The sequence below is a fragment of the Melanerpes formicivorus genome, unplaced genomic scaffold, assembly GCF_026170545.1.
Source record: "Melanerpes formicivorus ecotype bairdi unplaced genomic scaffold, bMelFor1.0.p_v2 SCAF_33, whole genome shotgun sequence".
Lineage (NCBI taxonomy): Eukaryota > Metazoa > Chordata > Aves > Piciformes > Picidae > Melanerpes > Melanerpes formicivorus.
In genome coordinates this window covers 4,611,230-4,632,220 of record NW_027142385.1, presented here as the reverse complement: position 1 = coordinate 4,632,220, position 20,991 = coordinate 4,611,230, and the positions used below count along the sequence as shown (strand labels likewise).

Genomic DNA, 20,991 nt, shown 5'->3' with positions numbered 1-20,991 from the left:
TCATTAACCAGAAATGTGTTATGAGTGAAGACCCTCACACCTTATTACTGGGCAGCAACTGCAGGTCTAAGCTCCTATGATGATGAGCAGGTAAAGTCTGACTTTGATCTCTTGAGACTTTAAAAGCCTATTTATTCATTTATGCCACATCAGTACATTGAAGCACAGAAATAGTGACCACCTTGCTCACAGTAAATGTGAGAATGGACCCACCAGGAGGGAGAGTAACATGCTTGCAAAAGGGGATCACAATGATCAGCTCTCCAAATATTTGTTTGAGTCTGCAATTCATACAGGTTCTCCTCCAATACAGTACGGAAGTAGTTCAGGAAGAATCTTTAATCCTGCATAGTTTTGCTGAAGTTTCAGTTTTTCTTGCCAAGATTTGGAAAGAGAGAATTGCAATACAAAATGGCAGCAGCAGACATTGCTAACACTGGTCCCAGGCTGCACCTCGACCAGTAACAAGCCGCCCAGCACTCTTTACCTTTCCGGTTCATCCCCATCTGGAGGCATTTGAGGAGCCGGCAGTACTGGCATCTGTTGCGCTGCTTGCGTGACATGACGCAGTTCTTGTCTCGACTGCATCTGTAAACCCGCTTGTTGCAGATGCTCCTTTTGAAGAACCCCTTGCAGCCCTCACAGGAGATGATCCCATAGTGCAGCCCCGTCGCCCTGTCCCCGCAGATCAGGCAGGTTCGCTGATCCACCCGCTCATCTGCAAGAGAAGAGGAAAGGCTTTCTGGTCAACACAACAGCTTCGCTGAGAGATCAGAAACTCTCCTGAGGGGACTGGAAAAGCCTTGGCATCCCATCTGCCTCCAGTGCCACAACTATGAACAGAATAATTTCAATTCAAAATATTCTTTAGATATAAAATTCTCAACAGTGGCAGGAAAAATGAGGACAAGTAGGTCCCAAGCTTGCTTAAAAACTAGCCTCTTAGAAATGCCCTTTGTTACACCATTTACCAGAGATCGAGTTAGTTTGGGAAAGGAAGCACTGTGAGGAGTACACATTACAGCTGCAAGAGGCTACATGGCTGTAGTGACTGTCCCTGCCACAAAACAGGGTCTGCTTCTTCCATCACCAAATCAAGCAGGGGACCAAATGAGCCTCCAGGGGGCTTCCCTGGCACTACCTAATGTATTCCCTTAATAAAGAACAGAGCAAAGAAATAGATGATGTTTTTTCACCAGTGTGGCACTAGCATGCTGCACTACCCCAGAAGTTTCTTTCATTCCAGATTTTCTTTCTTTTTTTTTTTCCCTCCAGTGAATGCAGAACACTGTCACACTGTGTGCATACTCCCAGGTAAAGGCACCTCCTCACAGGGGCTGGGCCACTGACTTACACAAGAGCTGAAGCAGGGCACAGCAGCTGCCTGCATCCCACACAGGGTGCTGAGGAGAGAGCTCAGACTGAGACACAGACAGACACTCAAATACACAAACTCACACCGTGCCTCGGGTGCTGCCCACACCCTGCTGTTCTCCTTTTGTATCCCCTCGGTGAAATGATACAGACATTCTATTCCATTCCATTCCATTCCATTCCATTCCATTCTATTCCCCAACCTTTGGACAGCAGCAGCTTGTGAAGACGAGCTGGTTCAAACTCATTTCAGCATGACAACACCCAGCCTGGCCTTCTTTGCTCAGATTCAACCAGGGAGTTTTCAGAGATAAGGTGTTTTTATCTATAGGACCTTTTGGAGTGGTGGGAGGTAGAAGTAACAGTGAAGTCCTCTCCAACCTTGATGGCCTAAGCAATCTGACAAACCAGTGTGTGGCTTCTCGCTACTGGAGAACATGTGAATGCAATAGAAATAAATGAGCCAAATATATGAAGATCAGAAATGAAACCACTTTTCAGTCACACAAGCCAAGCCAAAATCTAAACCAGCTGCTCCTATTCTCAAGCTGCTTTTTCCACAGTTTAAGCCCAGCAGAAACCATAACCAATCTATGTTAATCTTTAAAAGGTTTGCTAATGCACAGCATGCAAATTTGCACTTTCCTGTGAATTTCACTACCATTGTTACCAAACCTGAAAATAAAAGGATGAAGGGAGCACAAACTTTAACAGAAAAAAACGTTCATGATGTCATCAGCCCACTAAAACATTCCCAGTTATACAGGACAGACAACCTCAGGTATGTGCTTAATGAAGACTGCAGAGGAATGCTGGTACAGATCAGGACTGGGGCTATCAGATCATCTCACTGAAAGGAGGCAGCTAAACATGACTTTGTAGTCACCAATTGCATAATCTCTACCCTCGGCTATCTGATCAGTGCCGGGAGGGGGCCAGGGATTAGCCCAGGACAGAAGAGTCCTCTATCTGTAGGGTTTAGCTCAGCCTCAGCTTAACTCCTGGCCCTCCCCCTACTCCCACCAGCAGTGCCATAAATCATGGGTGTTGGGGGATCCCAGGGTCAGCAGCACTGGCCGCTGGGCATGCCATGCCAGGGTCGGGCAGGAATTAGGGAACCATGAAACTACTGGCTTACACACACAGCAAAAGGCAGAGTAGGACAGGGTGGGTTGCTGCAGCATGCCCAAAAGGCAGAGCAGGAGGCGGGGGGGGTTGTTGCTGCAGCACCACGTCCCGTGGTGGATCCCAGGGCTCCTTCCTCGACGAAGCAAGCCGATGGCTGTGGATGTAAGCGAGGACGCATTTCCCGGCACAGCTTTTTTGTTGTGGGAAGAATAGGGCTGTCGCCTGGTGAACGTGGAAGATTAAAGCGAGGAGGATTCAGAATCCTTCCCTCCATCCCCATCTCACTGCTGGCAGGGTGACGGCGAGGTGGTGTGAATGGCCCCATCGCCACAATAACTGCAGAGGCCTCCCTGCAGAAACTGTTAATTGGGTGCGTTTCCAGATTAAAATTCACTGTAGAGCAGCAGCACACACCACGAACAAAGACACAGACCTCCAGGGAATGGAGGGGTGCCCGTACACCCTGTAAACTGCTGCTCAAATGAAACTGATAGACAAAAAATAATTACCTACAGAAAGTCTTGGGAGTTTCAGAGGTTTAGAAAAATCCTCGAGGAACCATAACCAGGCCCAAGATATTCCTGCCAGGCCCACGGGTTTGCCAGCTCCTGGCCTTTGCTATTTTCCACCCTGCCTAATGCAAGTGTCTTGTGGAGGTGAAGGGCTGGACAGCCAGGGCAGAATCCCAGGAAACTTCACAGAAATGGTTGAGCACGAGCAAATTTGAAGCAGTTTTGTGATGGGGGTGCCCTGAACTGCCTTAATCTTGAAATTTTACTAAAATATCAGAACATGTGGTAAGCATGTAATTTTAAAGCAAGTGGCCTGCTCTGTCTCCTCCCTGGCTCAGTTACCTCTCATCTCACTGATTCCCCCAGTTTCAAAAGTCACACAAGACAACATAGATTAGGAAACAAAGCGATTGATAAGAAATCTTTTCAAATACCTTGCACATGTTTTATCTCAGGGCTGATGAAACTTCCTCCTCCTCCCTCAATTTTCTTGACGGGTCTTATATTTAACAAACTCATACACGGGATATTCTGGCTTTGTTCTCACCACCCATTGTAGCAGGGGCCACTAAATCAAACAGTTGCTGCTACGACAAAAGCACTCACAAAAATCTCAACCTCATCTTGAACCCTGAAGATTTTTATGGCTACTCCCTCACTAACCCCTCCCCGAAGCCACATTAAAGGGTGTATTGTTTTCAGAGGTCATGGTGGGTTTCATACCACATTTTAATACAATGTAAATTCTCTGAGAATATTATGATGTTACACAAGAGTCACAAAAGATGGAGTGAGAAAGAGAAGAAATCTCTCCTCGTCTATGTTTTATAAGCAATACTCTGCTTTAAAAGACTTGCTTTTCTTCTCAGCAAAATGAGCAATCTTCATAATTTTACAAAGAAAATACTTTGGAATGCTGCAGAAGCACACAGCAAAGACGTGTACAGAAAGCACTAAAGCACAGGACAAGCACAGCAGATATACAGCAAATAAAATACTGGAACAAAGGTCCAGCCCTCAGCGAGCCTCCATCACTGCTCCCACCTGTATCACTCCTGTGAGCAAACACCCTGAACAGGCTCTGGGGAAGCTCCTTTTGTGCTCTGAGAGTGGTGGGCAGCAAGGTTGCATACCTGGAAAGGACCAGGTGCTGGCTTCACCTCGGTAAGAAGAATCACACCCACCCATGCAGATGCACTTTAAATGCATACAGTCCCTACAGCTCCCTCCAAGAGATTTGCCTTGGAAATGTAACTGTGTGCCCGTGCAGCCAGCTTGTGTGATTTGTAACATCGGTGCTTTGTAACAGATCAGAAACAAAGACTTTATTTCCTAGAGTGAGGCCAGAAGTGAAGGCACAAACCCCCAGGGCAGACAGTGCTGGGATCTGGTCCTGCTGAAGAGGGAGAGGGGGCATGCAGAAAGCTGCAGTTTGCAAAACTTCCATGTGTACAAAGAATGTGAGTTACAGCTAAGAAAATCTTTCAAGGCTGGAAAAAAAACAAAAGCTTACAGACCATGCTCAGCACTGCAGTTCCTTCATGTATTTAACATCTTTTCAACTGTGCATCATTTATTTGCTTCATGGTTAACTCACCCTATCACACACAGCCTGCAGCAACCTTTAGCTGGATTTAAATATCAAACTGCTAAATACCAGCTGTTTGGGGAGAGAGAGCAGGAAGGGGAGATCTCACACATGTGTTACTCAAATCCTAACAGAATCTCACTTGCCTCTTGCCTCTGATGATGCCTCAAACACAAACATACATCTTGGAGGTTTCTTTTTCTCTTCATCTTTCCTAACATTTTTTTTTGTCATTGTCAGTGTTTAGTTTCACGAAAATCATGTTGTTAAATTCAAGAAACAGACTTGGGGCCATTCCCCCTTCACTGCAGAGTGTGGCATTGTCCAAACAAGTCCAGCCCCAAAACCAGGCGCCTTCACTTAAGGGGCTTTTCTTTAACTTATAATCGATGAACACAGGGATTAAGTTTTCTGTTGGGCAGTCTCTCCCCAGGCCAGCAGCCACCTCGGTGGCTGAGCCCACAGCTAGGAACACAATGGGCTAGGGGTCTCCTATTCCTAAAACCCCAATCGTCCCACAGATGGGGGTCCAAGCCCCATGATGGACGTGGGCAAAGGCACCAGCGTCCTGCCTGGCCGGGCCGGGCTCAAAGAGCAGATTGTGCTGCCCGGATCAGGCTGGCCATGGCGAGAGCCTGAATAGAATTAACCCTCTGTGAACTAAAACAAAAACATTTGTGTGCCCAGCTGGGATAAAGGTTAATTTAAATGGACAAGCCTCCTCACGTCCTTTAACAACAAAAAAGAAGGGGAAAGAAAGAGGCTGCCTGCAACCTTATCCTCTGTACTGTAAAAAGATGTTCTGCTCACAGAGACATAGAGAGCACGGCTGCATTTTAAAAAGAAAAAAGAAATGCTGAGGCAGAGAAATGGCCAACACATCTCAGCTCTGCTCTCCCTTCCCAGCAATTAGATCCCAAACTCACACTCTTATTCCATGCCGATTTTGTTTCTGCCATGGAAGTTCAGTCAAACGAAAACCCTCACACAAAACAGAAATTATCAGTGGCTCTGTTTCATGTAGGTATAAATCAAGAGTGTGCAACTAATGAAACCCATCAGCCTTCCCTTCTGCGGGCTTGGACCCGTCCATTTGCATATCAAAAACTCATCTGTGAAATGCAGCTTCTCCAGGGCAGGCTGAGAGCCCCTCTCCTGCTCACCCCAGCACCCAGCCCTATGCCCCACCGTACCCGTGTCCCCAGGATAGGCGGGAGCTGGCCAAGGGACGATGCTGCAAGACTGATGACTTGCTCCATTGTGCAGCACTGGGAGGACAAGCGACAGAGCCTGATCCTTCACTCCAGCCAGTTGTTGCACAAAGAGTTAGGAACAAAAGCCCCTCACACCCAAACGTGCCCGGTTAGCCAGAGCAGCTGTCTGCAGCCGCTGGACCTGGCATGAGGGTCTCCATCACACTGCCACTTCACACCACGGATCGGCTCCCGGTTTAACCGGCGCTTTCCCCAGGCACCAGCTTTCCCTAATCCAACTCCAGGGAAAAAAAGGGGTTTGTGCAGTCCACTGCCCTGTCCCCTGCACAGCAACACACTCCCAATTCAAACCCGGTCTGGACTCTTTTAAAAATGGATACACTGCAAAGCGGTAACATTAGAAGCTGACTTGTCTGCCTAACCATAATTCCCTTGGATGCATTTAAATCGTCTAAGATGTGCAACGACTGGGAGCAACACAGAGCTGAGAAAATCTATGATCGAAACAACCACCCCCAGCAGCAGTCCCTGCCTACAAGGAGGCAGGGCCTAGGCACCACCAAAAATAATGACTTTTCAAAATGTGACTCAAACACGCGATGTGCTTCCCTTGAATATTTCACCCGTATTCTGATGAAGAGCTTTGCCACTGCCTTCGCTCATAGGGAAACATCAACAAGAACAACAGCAAAGAAAAGCTGTAAAATATCAGTGAACTCCTATTAGTCCCAGGAGAGATGGAGCTGCATTATCAAGTGCCTACATGACCCCGATACTATCAATAATTAACAATACTAAAAAAAGCTCTTCCAGATGGTCACAGGGATTAGGAAGTTTAAAATATAAACAAATTAAGCCTCAAAACAAACTAATACCCCCACTGCCCCCCCTTACCCTTTTTTTTTTTAATTGCATAATCCAGCTGGCAGCTGAAGGCTGAGCACACCGCGGCTCGGGCCGCCTCCAGAAAGAGAAAAAAGGGGAATGAAAGCCTTCTCGACTCGTTCACCGGAGCAGCCCCTGTGCAGTCCCCGGCCCCAGCGCCGCTCAGCCCTGCCGGCCCCGGGCGCTGGGACGAGGCGGCCCCAGCTCCACCGCGGCGGAGGCTGCCGGGGGTGGAGGGAGGCGGCGTCCCGGGTCCGCGCACCCTCCCGTCCCCTTGAACAAAGGCCCGCGGCCCCGCTCACCTTCCATGCAGGTCGAGTCCCGCTTCATTCCCCCGGCGCGGCTCTCCTAGGGCCGCCTCATGGCGGCGGCGCGGCGGGGAGCGGAGCGGAGCGGGGCAGCCCGGCTCGGCCACCGCCGCCGACCGCGGGCCGGGCCTATGCTAACGAGCCGTGATGTCAGCGCCGCCTCCGCCGGGCACCGGGGCGGGGGGGGCTGGGAAGGGGCCGCCGCGATCAGGGTCCCCGCCGAACGCCGGTCCCCGAGTGGGACCCAGTGCCAGGGAAGCGGTCCCAAATCATCACAGGCCCTGAGGGACCGAGGGCAGCCACGGCTTGGTGTTTTTCCACCGGCTTCCCAGCACGGCGAAGACAACCGTCCGTGAGGTGTTAGAATAACACACCCGCGAAAAAAGAACTGGAATTACCACTATGAAAAATATTTCCTCAGACTGATAGCAACTATTGGCCAAACCTACATGTTTAGTTTTAACTGTCACTGAAACACAAGCGCGGGGTGGATGGATGGGTCCCACTTCACAGCTAAGCCAACACTGGCAGCCGCCAGCTCCACACGGGCTGCTGCGGGCAATGGAAGGCTCCTCAGCAGGTACCATCCCATGTCCACAGCACAGCCACAGTATGCTAGGAGCATGGTCTGGGAGACACAGAATTCACATGCTGGGTGGTGGGCACTACAGGCAGGGGATGGGAATCCTCCTTGTGGTGTCTGCACAAGCCAGGTTGTGAGACAAGATGCAGCAGCTGGCACGAGCTTCATAATCTTCATTTACAGAAATGCAGTAGTAGCCTGTTCCAGTATCCCCTTGGCCATGCCCAACACCACCACTCTGGAGGAAAGCCTAAGAAACTGCCACAGAACCCATTTTCTATCCTGTGAGGTTAGTACGGGCTTGGTTTAGAAAGGTGATTTCAGCATCAGTTTGTTTTTGTCATCAGCCTCACAAAAGCTGATTTGATGATCAGCACCCAGACTGAGGCAGGGGAAACAAACAAACAGCTCTAGAAAACAATACACCTGGATGGCCACACTGGGAAATGGGGTGTCTGCCTTCTGCTGGCAGGTACATCCTGCACCTAGCTTTGAAGTACCATGGTGGCCTTCTAAAGTTTGGATGGAGTGGGGAAAGCACAAACCACCACCTGAAAAACAGCAGCAGCTTAGGAAATAAAACTAATTGTGCTATTGGAGGGGACAAGAGCTTTCTGAGTCCCCATGAAAGCATGTCCCACAGCAGAGGTGGTGTGGTCGATGCTGATGGGGATGAGGGAGCCATGCTGCCAATTCTGGTCACCTGAACCAAGCAGTGACCACGGGTCAGCAGATGTGCAAGGACAAAAAGGAAGAGAGGACTGGTGTGCATGGTGATGGACAAGTGCAAAGGTCAGTCGAAGGTTCAGAACTTAACAGTATGATCCACACTGGCTTGTCAGTGAGCTGCCATTCCCTTTCCTAATGAAAATAGTTCCAGCAGTGCCATTGCTCAAATGGAGTTAAAATCACACTGGCCATAGCTCTAAATATAAAATCAACACTATAATGAAAAACACTACATGAGATACTGAGTATTTCGTCTCTTGCAGTTTCTCTCACATAAGAAAACAGTTCATGCTGCTCTGTCACTAAACTTAGTGGCTCTGCAAACATCTATAACAATAAATCCCTGACTGACTTAGCTGCCCACCTCAAAACTGGTGCTGCTGTGGCAGCCCTGGTAAAAGTGAGCTCTCCATCAGATATATCCACATATTTCCCTGCACCAGCTCTTCTGCTTCTTAATCCTCCTCTTGGGATGAACTCAGCCTTGAATGTTATACAGTTCATGCGTCCCTAGTGCTGCAGGCTGACGTGCCTGATAACCTGTCTCAGAGGTCAGCTTGGTTTGACCAAGCCCAAACTAATGCTCACCACACCAAGGCATTGAAGGAAATGGCCAAAGACATTTCTGCCAGTGCCCAATTCAACCTGTCCTCCCAGTGTCTACACTGGCTCCATACAAAAGCTATAGCCAGTTTCTGTTCCTGCTCCTGAGGACTGCATGGCTCAACAATGCACTGAGAAATGGCTGACTTAAAATAAACAAGGTTCAGAGGCAACAAAAGAGGTCATATTTCACTTGATCCCAAGCCTGAAATTTTATTGCTTTCTGGTGACATCCAGCAATGCAAATAACTCCATGTGCACACAAGAGCAGAGCTCTGCAGTGTCCTTCTGGCAGCGTGAGCGGTCTGTTCCAGCTGATCATGCTTGGACAAAGGAATCCAATCATTAAGTTCCAGAGATCCCTACCAAGCTCAGGCCTCCTGTGATTCTGACTATTCATAATCCCATTTTTAACCCAGCATTTCCACAGAGGCAGGTGTGTACCACAGTAGCAAGCTGTCACAAACCAGTCCTGCACTGGGCCAGGTCTTGGGTTTGCTTATGCTATAAATCTGTGAAGTTGCTGTGTCGGTTCTTGACATGCTCTTCAGGTTGACCTCTCTTTTTTGACTTTGGAGGTTACCAAAGCAGGGCTGTGCAAGGAGCTGGTGACACAGCCCTTGCAGCACATGGCCAAGGTAAGCCAGGCTCTGGCTGCACTGTTTACACAGCTGTTTGTGATTGTCCCTGCTCCCAAAGCTCCACATTCTTCATCCCGTGCAAGCACTCAGCTTGCTCCCAGCACCCCTCGGAGAGGTGTGACCAGAATGCAGAGGGCTGATTTTGTAACACAGCAGTGTGATGTGGACACAGCAATCTGGAACAGAGCAACTGTGTGATCACACAATCGCTGTTGGGATTCAAAACAGAGATACACCAAAAACCCACCCCTGCTAATTTAGAAACAACTGCAGGCACAGACAAAACCCAGCTGGGAAAAAGAATAATTGGCCAAGCAACCCAAATCTTCCAAATTACCCAAAACTCACTTATATTAAATACACAGCTCACAATTTGTCCATAACAAAACCTTAAGGGCAGAAAATAATTGCAGAGCTCTGGAATGGTTCTCTAAACTGAGAGGCCAAACCAGGAATGGGCAGAAGGCAGAAAAGAGCCCAGAAAGATTAATTCCATTGTCTGAACCAGACAGCCTTAAAGCAAATATGGTAAAAGGAAAAATAAAGTTGCTGGTTCTTATTTCAGCCTGAATCAGCCAATTCCCACCCCAGACAGTAAAAGCTGGTGCTACTGTAACAGACATCAAAACTTTTAGGATATTTTTTTGTTGTTGTTCATAAGAGCAAAAGCCAAAACATTCCCCAAAACTGAACAAGTGACACTGCTGCCTGCTATGGATTTATTATCTTGACACTATGGCCACAAGGGACAGGCCCAGGAAGCAAGAGGAGCACACAGGAAGATACCCAGGGTGTATTGAGCATTGGCTCATCCCAGTACCACCATGGCACCTTGCCTGCAAGCAAGGACAGGGAAAATGCTGTGTTTTGCTACAATTTGGCTACAGTGGGGCCAGGCAAACCAGCCAGGAGATGGTGCAGAGAAGCTGACAGGTTATAAATGTGGCAGGAGAAAAGGAAAATATGCACAAGAGCTGTGCAATGCTTTAAAAGGCATCCTGGACAAATGCAGGTGTGCTTTGAAGGCTTTTCCTTAAAAACATTTTCCCTGTTTGCTTTTGGGAGCATGAGTGCTTCACCCAGGCAGCCTGCGGGAAGCAACTCCAGGAGGGAGCAGAGCAAGCAATGCCAGACACTGCTCTCTCTCAGTGCTCCCCAGATTGTGATTCCAGAGGGAAGGAATTCCCAAAAGAATTCAGAAATGTGGAGCCTAACTGGAGTCACGAGGCAGCACTGAAATGGATCAGGCACTGACAGACCAGGACAGCCGAGGTGTTCCAGGATATGGTCTGTAGACACTGTCACATGCTACAGCCAACCCCTAAAAACTTTCATGACAAATCCCAAATTTGGGCTGAGCAGGGCTGGCAGAACTGCATGACCCAATGCTGGGGGCAGCCCTTCCTCACCCTCCCACCCACAGCCCCTGTTTCATAATTCTCCGGGCTCCAGCGAGGCTTTGCCCATTTTCATGACAATCAGGGCTCTGTTGTGTCGACGCAGTTTGAGACATTGGTCCCTTTGTGACACGAACAAAGTCCAGGCTGTGGATAACAAAACCAAGCACATCTCAGCTCTGAAGGCAACTAAACCCAGAGCTGCCTCCGCGCAACCCAGGCTGCCACAGACCAAACTAAAATACTAAAGATTTGATTTTGAGTAAAAAATAGCATGTATGGAAAGACCAGACTCCTGGGCTTGGGTTTACTTTACCAACAAACGATGCAGTCCTGAGCCCATGTGGTTTAGCCAGCACAGGAGCCTCAATCAAAGAATGACATCCAGCACCAAGCTGGTTTGCAAATGTAGCTGAATAAATGTTGTAAACTCAGATTAACACATCTCAGCAGCATCAGTGCTGCCAGTGTTACACCTCCAGCCACTGCAGCCAAAGAAGTGCTCCCAGGTAAACACAGCACATACTTTCCCCCAAAGTCTCTTCCCCTCACTTTGTGTATACAGACATTTCAGAGAAAATAAAAAGATCAAAATAAAATTTAGAGAAGCTATGTAAGCAACTGCAAGAAATTATAATAAACATCTGCCTGGCTTCTGAGAAGTGCTGTGATAACGGTTTAATGGCAGACGTGGGTAATTCCTCTGCTCTCCAGTGTTAAACACACCGGGAACACAGTGCTAATAATTCTGGTGAAGGCATTCACTTGGTGCACATAAAATTAAGCATTTTCCTCCTTCTTACTAGCTCAGTAGGTCATTGTGCAAAATGAATCCTTCTATCGACTTCCAGTTTTGTCTGTTTATTTATATTTTTATTTGCTTGGCTACTGGACTTGCCACCCCAGCCTGCTGAATGGCTTGCAAGCAGTGTTTCATTGCAGCTCGCTTGACGGGTGACAAACAGCGGAGACCAGCTCTGTATAACAGAGGAAAAAGCAGGGGGGAGGTTAAGGGCTCCTTAGAGAGGTCGCCTTCAGAGGAAAAAAGGAAAACAAATGGGATTGTCGGCATGAGAAGTATATGGTTTTACTGCCTTAGTGGGCAAGTACAAGAAAGGGGAATTGCAAAGGGAGAAGCTTTTACATTTCTATGAGGAGGCAATCGAGCTCCTTTCTAAACCTTCTGCAGAAAGCGCTTCCCTTCCTAGGGGATGACTCCATTTCATTCTGGGAGTGCATCTCCTGTAACTCCCAGTAACCCAAATCGTGTCAGGCAGTGCCAGATCATTCTAGAAAAGACAGGGAAGTCCTTGAGCTGAGTCCCTGTCCCCAGCAATAGCCCCACAGTGCCCTGAGCACCTGCCTGGCTGGGGTGAAAGCAAGCCCAGGGCTAGATCTGACCCTCACAATCTCCTTGTGTCCTTCCTCAGTCCATTGTTTCTCCCACAGGGATAACACTCATGCACAGAACCCACCAAGGGCATATGGGTGCAGTAATGGAGTTTCATCCCAGCATATCACACCTACAAAACCAGCACACCTCATCAATATCAGAAAAAATCTCATCACCCAAACCTGAATTGGGCCTGTGCCTGGGCAGAAAATGCAGGTGTTCAGTGGCACATAGGAACAGAGAAGAGGTATGTAGATCACAAGACAGAGGCAGGAAAAGTTTTGTGCATTCAAATGGTATTCTGAAATGCCAAAACATTATTTTAGGCCTGACTTACATAAACTGCAGTCATACCAACTACACTGCTGCAGCTGCTCATATTTTTAATATCATTAACAGCAACAGACCTACAGTTTCTTATTACAACTGTTGTTATCATTCTGACCATTATTTCCAAACAGGCAGCAACAATTGCTGATATTCCCAGGGAAAACAAACAAACAAACAACTGAACAAAAAACATGAGAGGAGATTTCCTCAAATTTCATGTCAGACAGCAAAACAAAGAGAAACAACTTCAGAGAAACAACGGCAGACTCTGTACCTGCATCAACCACACTGATCTGACCACAAGTGCTACTTAGCTGGTTTAGATCATTAGGAGCAGGGGACAAATCCTGTTTGCGAACTAATGGACTGATTCATGCCCCTTGTACATCAGTGGGACTTGGCTGGGGGAATGGGAGAGGACACATTGTCACAGCAGAGAGGCTGAAGGCTAGGGTGCCATGGAAGCAGAGCTGAGCAAAGGCAGCAGCATCACCTGCTGTGAGCAGGGCTATCTCCCAGCAAAGGTAAGTGCAAATACACTGAAGAAAGAGAGAAAACATCAACAGCTGCCAATCCTTGGGATTGACAGCAAGTTAAAAAACTGCTCTCCCCTGCAGCAGCACTGTGCACTCTAGTGACATGGGATCTCAGCACCCCGCAGGGCATGTCCCGAGGGGCTGAGCCTGCTCCCCGCCAGCCCTCCAGAACTGTCTAACACTGCTTCGGCACTTTAGGGCCAGGTTTTCCTGCCATAACTCGCCCCAAACGGGTGGCCTGAGCAGGGCTGAAGCTGGACAGGAGAGGGCAGCATCCGACAGACGGACGCAGCTGCCATGGGGGAGGGTACCCCAAGGAGTACAACCCCCCCATTTCGCAGTCGAGAGAGAGATACAGCAAATACAGAACGTGCTGTGTGCCACCTTAATCGCATCCTAAAGGTGAGCACTAAATAGATAATAAACCAAGATTTTACAATCAGCTTTTACTGACCTAAGGAGCAGAAACATCAGCTCTGGTTCAGGCTGTCGTGGAAAGCCACTGCTGTCACCAGACCAGGGCTCGGCGATGCTCTCACCTTTCCTAGATGCTCCAGAAGTGATCGAGACAGAAAGGAGTCCAGCTGACAGGCTGGTTGGCCCTTTGATTTTATTTTCACTGCAATTAGCTTTTCTGTTATTAGGAGTAGTGATTTTAAATGCCTTTAAAGATGAACAGAAATGCCCTTCCAGGATTTACAAGAATGGGAATAAAAGTATGGAGGAACTGTCTGTCATAGCCTGACAATACCCACAGACTTTCCATTTTCCCCAAGTAATATCCATTCAAAAATCAGCATATTCCAATGAAAAAAAGAACATCACCAGAACTCCCAGTTTCTGTAAGAACCTCTGCCAGCACCTCCTCGGCTTGAAGATTGATTTACTACCTTTAACATATCTCACCTTAACCATCTATAAATTACTTCTTGAGATGATGTCAGGTTTAAATGAAAATGCCAATATCTGGGGAAAATATGTTTATTATAAATGCAAGGACAATTAAGGGAAGAGAAGATGACACTGGACAGTGGGGCTGGAAAATTCCCATACTCAGAAACCCCCTTGTGTAAAATTAACTTCCTTTCTGGAGGTACTCAAAGCTAACAGGAAAGACACCAAGTACAGCAGTTGTGGCCCAGCTGATATACCTAGCACTGTTGTACAGGGTGAGGGGTCAATGCCAAACCTAGCTGCCCATGAGCATTATTTTTCATGGGGTCTGAACTTTGCTTCATTGTCCAGCCATAATGTGAAGCATCCAGCTCAAAGCTGCATCGGTGGCTCCTTAAGAAAGATGATTTCATCAGTTAAAGTTTTTGCAGCTGCGGATGTTAGGACAATGTTCCCATAAAGAACACAGGTTGTTCCTTCTGCTGCAAAGGTGAATGCTTTCATGTACAGCAGGCAGTGTGATTTCAACGTGAAACCACAGTGAAGGACAGTGCTCAGGAAATTAAATCTCTCTATTCTGTCCAGTCCTTTGGAGCAGTCTGGAAATCCAGGGCACCTCTGCACTGCCACCCCCCTCCTATGATACTGTTCTCACTTCTGAACAGGGCAAGAGCCGAGTCCTGAAAAAATAACAGGATACCTCCTTGTCTTCTTTCTGCTAAATCTGATCCTAGTCCTTGCTTTCCCATAAACTATACTCTCAATGTTCACATCACTGCTGCCAGCAGCTTCTAAACCCCGGGTACCACCCACCCTAGAGAGCATGAGGTCCCAAATTAAGACGTACATGACTGCAAATAGGAGCCATTTTTACTAGACTAACACTAGGGGAAAAAAACTCTTCCACCCTCCTCTCCATTTGTGAAGCTACACAGGGCAAACTACTCACCGGCTTATTACTGACAGCACAGGCTGCCGCAGAGCTGGGACTGCTCCTTTGGGTGTAGTGCCTGAATCGAACATGCAGTGTTTAAGACAATTAGGTTTTCAAAGAAACTACACTAAACATTTCTTTCATGTGTAATCAAATTATGTTAAAGCAAACCTCATAATTTAAACCATTCCATTGGTCAGCTCCTATTTGTTTTCCCTGCACCCTCATTTTTGCTCCAGATCTGTCACATTACATTAACACCTTTCCTACTCACTGCCTACAGAAATAACAGCCTTCGACATGCCTGCACAATCCATTTGTCCTGCTCTAATTACTTTTTGACATAGCCTCTTTTGCTGTTATCTTGCCTTTTCTGACCTCTCTCTGTATTAAAGCCATTTAAAACAATCCTCAAATTCGGTTTCTACTGTGATGTGTCTTACATGATACTACTGGAGTATCAAGCAGGAGCAGTTTGTGAATCAAATATTTAAATCTAAGGTAATCACATAATGTACTTGAGGAGGAAAGCTACTGCAGCTGGCATAATGGACTGGAGAAGAAAAGCTACCACTGCTGGCTGTTCCTAACCTGAGTCCCCAGGATTCCAACACATTTTCAAGTTGAAATTCCTATAGTCAGAAAACTGCTCTATGTAGCTAGGAAGCTCAGAGAGAAACTGAATCTTTTGTGAACGAAGGAATTCCCCTTTATTTCAGGAATAGAGAGGAAAGCAGGTGAAACTGAGAAACATGGCCATCTTGCACAGAAAGAACCCCAACAACCACCACGCAAATTGAGCAGACAAGGAGAGGATCAAGCAGTGGCCATTCAGAAGGAAGCACGACAAACCACACCCTTCTCCAAACCCAGAGAAGGAACTGAGTATCTCTAATCCCAATATTGCTCTGTTTTCATCAAGACCATTCAAAAAAGTGTGTCCTCATTTTGTTTTGTGGCTGATTCACAGAAGACGAGCCTCTAATTACCAGCTACTTCCCCAGCTGAAGCAGCAGAGATCTGCTCTGTGAAGTGTCTGCTTTGGAGTCAAGAACTTATTCCACATGGTGGAACTAATTTTTTTTTATCAAGTCAATCCCTATGTATATATGTCTCATGATATGGTCTAACTGCATCTTCATATGCTATTTTGCACATGATCCAGCCTCATGCTAGCTTAATTGGTAGCTAGTCAATATTTTACTCACATTAGAAGATACTTCACAAACCTACATTTGCTCTGGTTCATTTACAGGGTAATTATCCAGCTCACACAGAGTCTGGTCTTCTAGATACTAGCAGTGCAGCTACAAGCACAGCTCTGCTGGGAAAGCACAGCTCTATATTTTGTTTTCCAGATGACAGCACTATAAAACTGACAAGGGACAAAACTAGAGTCAATTAAAATACATTAAATGTAATGTAACAATGCTATGATTTGTCAGAGCCATCCAAGAGATGTTATTTCTTTGAATTCTTCTAACTTTGTCCTCAGGACATTAAGAACTCATGAATGTTGTGGAAAGCTCTTCCCATGACACTTCCCTACATACATTTTTATTTTCCCCTTTTCCTTTCCTGTCAGCAGCTCTGACCACAAAAGCCTGTCTCAATAAAGCATCTAAACACAGAAGAGACCCACAGATGCAGGGCCAGACCAGTCTGCCACTACTGGTCTGCCCTTAACATCCCTCTTTGTAGAGCTCTTGAATCCCCACACGCTGCTGAATGACACCATCAGGGGAAATGGCAGGAAGGAGCTGGAAAGAATCAACAGCTCTGCTTTGGTGTGCTCATGGTGACAGGAGGGCAGAGGGTGGGCACAGACTGGGGCCTCCAGGCTTTATTGCTGCAAGATTCAGAAACACAATTTTCACTAGAACCATTTCTTGGTTTTTAAAGTGTTTATTCTTTTCCTTCCTTATTTTTTCACATCTGTTGCTCAGCTTTTTAGGGTTGGTTTGTTTGTTGTTTTGTTGTGGTGGTGTTTGGGTTTGGGTTTTTTTAAATGCAGCTGTTTGAGCAGACCTGGAATGTCCATTATCCAAACAATAATAAGCAATTATCCTGACCTTGCTCACATTTGTGTTAATGATGTATCTAAAATCAGTGTCCTGTTGTTCCCGTGGTGTTTCCACACAGAAGACAACCTAAAGATGAACAGGGTTGTGCTGGGTCAGACCACACCAGCCCCCTGCAAGGCCTAACATGGTCTCAGGCAGTGGCCAGGGCAGATGCAGAGTAAACAACAAATTACAAATACTAAAATTAACTCTTCTTGCTTTTAATGATTTTTGGTTTTGTTTAATTTTTGTTTTCCTTAAGCAAAATTCATATTTATTTTAGAGAAAGACATGTAATTCTCTGTTTAAAATAAAGCTCCAACTCCAAATCCCTTTGGAGCACCACCGGCACTTTCCCACATCCTCTGAAATGCAGTGCTGGCAGTAAAGCCAAATGACTTTGTTTCACACAGTTTGTCATCATCAGGAGGGTTTCTTGGCCTTTACATTTCTTCTCAAAACAATCATAGATATTTTCAGGGTATTTGTGAATTCAGGGCGTGTAAAACTGGTTTACATTTGTAATTTGTCCCTTTTAGCCATAATCCTTCACCACACCCTGAATTTCCCAGCAGGTTCCTCTACTGACAGCATCCTTCCATTATCATCTACTTCTTGTTGTTGTTGTTGTTGTTTAGTTTTGATTTTTTTTTCTGAAGACAGATGCACTATCATTACTGCACCACAGCATTCAGTATTATGGCCTGGAAGCTCTAATCAGGTCTGCCAAGGTAGAAGCTACAGGAGCAGAAGGAATTAGTGGCAGCTACAGCTTGAAGGCAACATAAAATGTGCTTGAACAAATTCACAGACTTGCAACTTGTAAATACAAGTTATCCAGCAAATCCTGTCTAGAGTATCCCTGGTTAACTGTCTGATTTCTTACAGTCTAGGCAGAAGTTTATTTTGAGATGAGAGCTCAACACATTTTAAGCCTAACTAGTTTATAGACCCCTGGATTCTTCTAGAAACCGATGGATAGATTGTCTGAGAAATAGATTCCAGATGTAAGAAATAAAATCATCCCAACCAAAGGACCCCCAAAAATAAGGGATGCTCACACAGAGCTGTAGCTGCTTTGCCACTGATTTCAAACAGAAAGAAACCAGCCCAAGACCAGCATTTGCCATCAGGTTCTGTAGGATTCAGGACAAGGCCCATAAAGGCTTTTCCAAGTCCTATGTTTCCTTCTGCCAGATCCCAAAATTATGTGGAAGCTATCATGAACTGGAAAAGCAGGAGTCTGAGATGATGCTGTGTTGGCTTTCCAGTAATATTGATCTTGCATGATATCTAATAGCAGGAGCAGGTTAATGCCTATGTTAATTACTAGAACAGTGTGTATATACAAGAACAAAATCAAGAGATCAACAGAGCCAGAACCAAGATCCTAGAGATTTCCAACTGTGCCCTGCAAGTGAAGAGGCTCCAATTTCCTCTGTACAGCCAGCAAAGAACAGCATCTTTTCCAGCAGCTGGCTCAAAAGCAGCTGTCTGACAGAATTCATGGACCTTAATTCCTTGTGCAGGAACCTCGTGCTCAGAGGACACCCATGGTAGGACCATGATTACTTCTTAACAGATGCTTCTAAATGACCTACCAAAGGAATCCTCCTTTCTCCATGTGACTGCCTGGGGACGCCCACCCCTGAATTAGGGGGGGTTGATTTCCCTTCATTAAGTGAGTCCTGAGCTGCACTCTGCTGGAATGACTAACACTAAACCTCCATGGAAACCCCCCACCAGCACCCTGGTTTAATGGCTTTGCTGTGTTAGGAGCATGAAAACGGCAGAGTGCCTAAACCAGCCAAACTCTCCCCACTCCTCCAGGAGTGGGTGAACTCGAGGCACAGCCACAGCAGCACGTCTGTGTGTGTTGCCGCTGGACAGACAGACAGACAGAACTGCCCTGCCACAGCTGCCTCCTGCTTTGCCAGCTGAAATCCAGCCGGCCTCACTGCCATAAATCCTCCCACAATGCAGCGCACCCAGGTTTAGCCGGAGGGATCCTCTCCAACGCGAGGTGCTGTCAGAAAAGTGAGATGATTTCAGAGGAAACATGTAAGATCCAGATTTGAAATTAAAATGATCTGCCTCAACAACAGTTCCCAGATTTCAGCATTAAATTTTTGGCATTCCAGTCATACTATATTTTCATGTGGCCTATTTAAGATGAGCCTACTCACTTTTATTTATTTTTTTTTTTAGGTTAAAAATTAAAATCTGCATTAGTGGGTTTATCCTATATCTTGAACACAAAGCAAATAGAAAACTCCCAGTGCTTACCAGCAGCATCTTATCAGCAGAAACTATGGGGCTATTTGTGCTGCGTTGTGATGACTTTGCAGCGCACGTACTACAGCAAGCAGCCTTTGCTACTCACAGGAGACACTCTCTGTGTTCAGAGTCATGTAGCCAAGCACAGTGAAGGTGGCATACTGCGTGCTAGAACAGGCTACATCGCATCTAGCAAGTCTCTACCCCAAATTTAGCAAACTCTGGTGCACTATATTTGTATGAGCAAATGCCAGACATTAGATAAAGGCCACATTGGAATTAAAACAGTCAATATTTGGTTAAATCAAGAGTTAGGCTTATACAGTTCCATAGATAGGAATTCCACTAAACAAAACAGAATATAAATACCCAAAGGGCAGCGACTCTGTTATTTAAAGCAAAGATGACATCCATCTTTTCCTGTGTGAATTGTCATCCTGGATGTAAGTTTTGCCGAAACCTAATTGGGTTATTGTTTATTATTTATAACAAAATACAAACATTTTCCTTATGCCCTCAGACAGCAATCTCAGAGGAATCCCTACACCCACACCTTAATATATACTATCGTGCAGACCATAAACTACTCAGATCTAGTCTTAGCCACCCACCACTGCATCGCTCCAAACTTTTCCTTGCACATATTATCTGGAAGTCCAGGGAGAAGCTGCTTTATGCAATGGCAATACAGAGAGAGCAGGGTGACAGTCTAACATGGTGTCCTGCTGAGATCCAAGAATAGCAATGCCTTAAAAGGCAGCGATGTTGAGATCACAAGGAAAAGAGAATTAGGGCACAGCTGTGGAGTTCTGTAGGCTAAAACATAGACTCAATATGTCAGGGAAAATTAAATCACAGAGCTACATGTAATTTCTAGTCTCGTTTATAAGTTAGCCGTAGCTGCGCAGAATTTGTACTTGGGTCATACGTGTGAGTCGCTGTGCTGCTGTGACAGACCTTTAAAAAATCAATTAATTTAAGAAGAAAAACCAAAGGAGTTATATGCAAACAACAGTATGAACACCTATGCTTCACGTGATGTTTACATGCTATTGCAGCTCCAACACAATTGTATAGCCCTTCTCTTGAGGACAAACAGAAAAGCCACACCATGGCTGGTGAAACAAGCAGAGCTCCCAGCTTTACTTACAGGGCAAAACACAGAGAAACTAACCCAACAGGTCAGCAAGCTAAACTTATGTGAAAAAATGTCTGTTTTCCTGTGGTAGCAAGAGACCCTTCCTCAAAAATGAAGGTACCAAAACTGGTAACAACTTTTGCAGAGGGTTTTTCCCCCCCCTGAAGAAATTATGTTCGTACATTTTCCAGAACAGTATCTACAGATAAATTTGCTCATATTCCTTTATGCTTGAAGCTCTGTACTAGCTTCTCCTCTAAAAGCATTCAATAACCAGAGAACACAGTCCATTATCCTCTGCCCGTATCTACTGTTGCAATCTGTGTCCAGCTAATTAACTTTGCGGGATGGTAGGGTCTGTAACCGTCACTGTGAGAGCTGTGCTCTGTGCCGGGGGGTTGCCTGCCTTCTCCAGTGCTTTCTCCAGCTCTGGACAAAGGTTTGGAAAGCAGCACGACAGAGAG

The 20,991-nt window shown here is 46.2% G+C and overlaps 1 protein-coding gene across 4 annotated transcripts in view; it reads right to left on the bottom strand.

Annotated features, from left to right (window-relative positions):
* Positions 1-20,991, bottom strand: part of NR6A1 (nuclear receptor subfamily 6 group A member 1) — an 89,739-nt gene that overhangs the window by 22,429 nt on the left and 46,319 nt on the right. For 3 of the 4 annotated variants that reach the window (XM_068155755.1, XM_068155756.1, XM_068155757.1), the window contains one exon: positions 488-718. In XM_068155755.1, the coding sequence (XP_068011856.1) occupies positions 488-718 (231 nt within the window). Of the gene's footprint in view, positions 1-487; positions 719-7,003; positions 7,109-20,991 lie in introns of those variants that run through there. The other variant, XM_068155758.1, reaches the window with a different exon arrangement.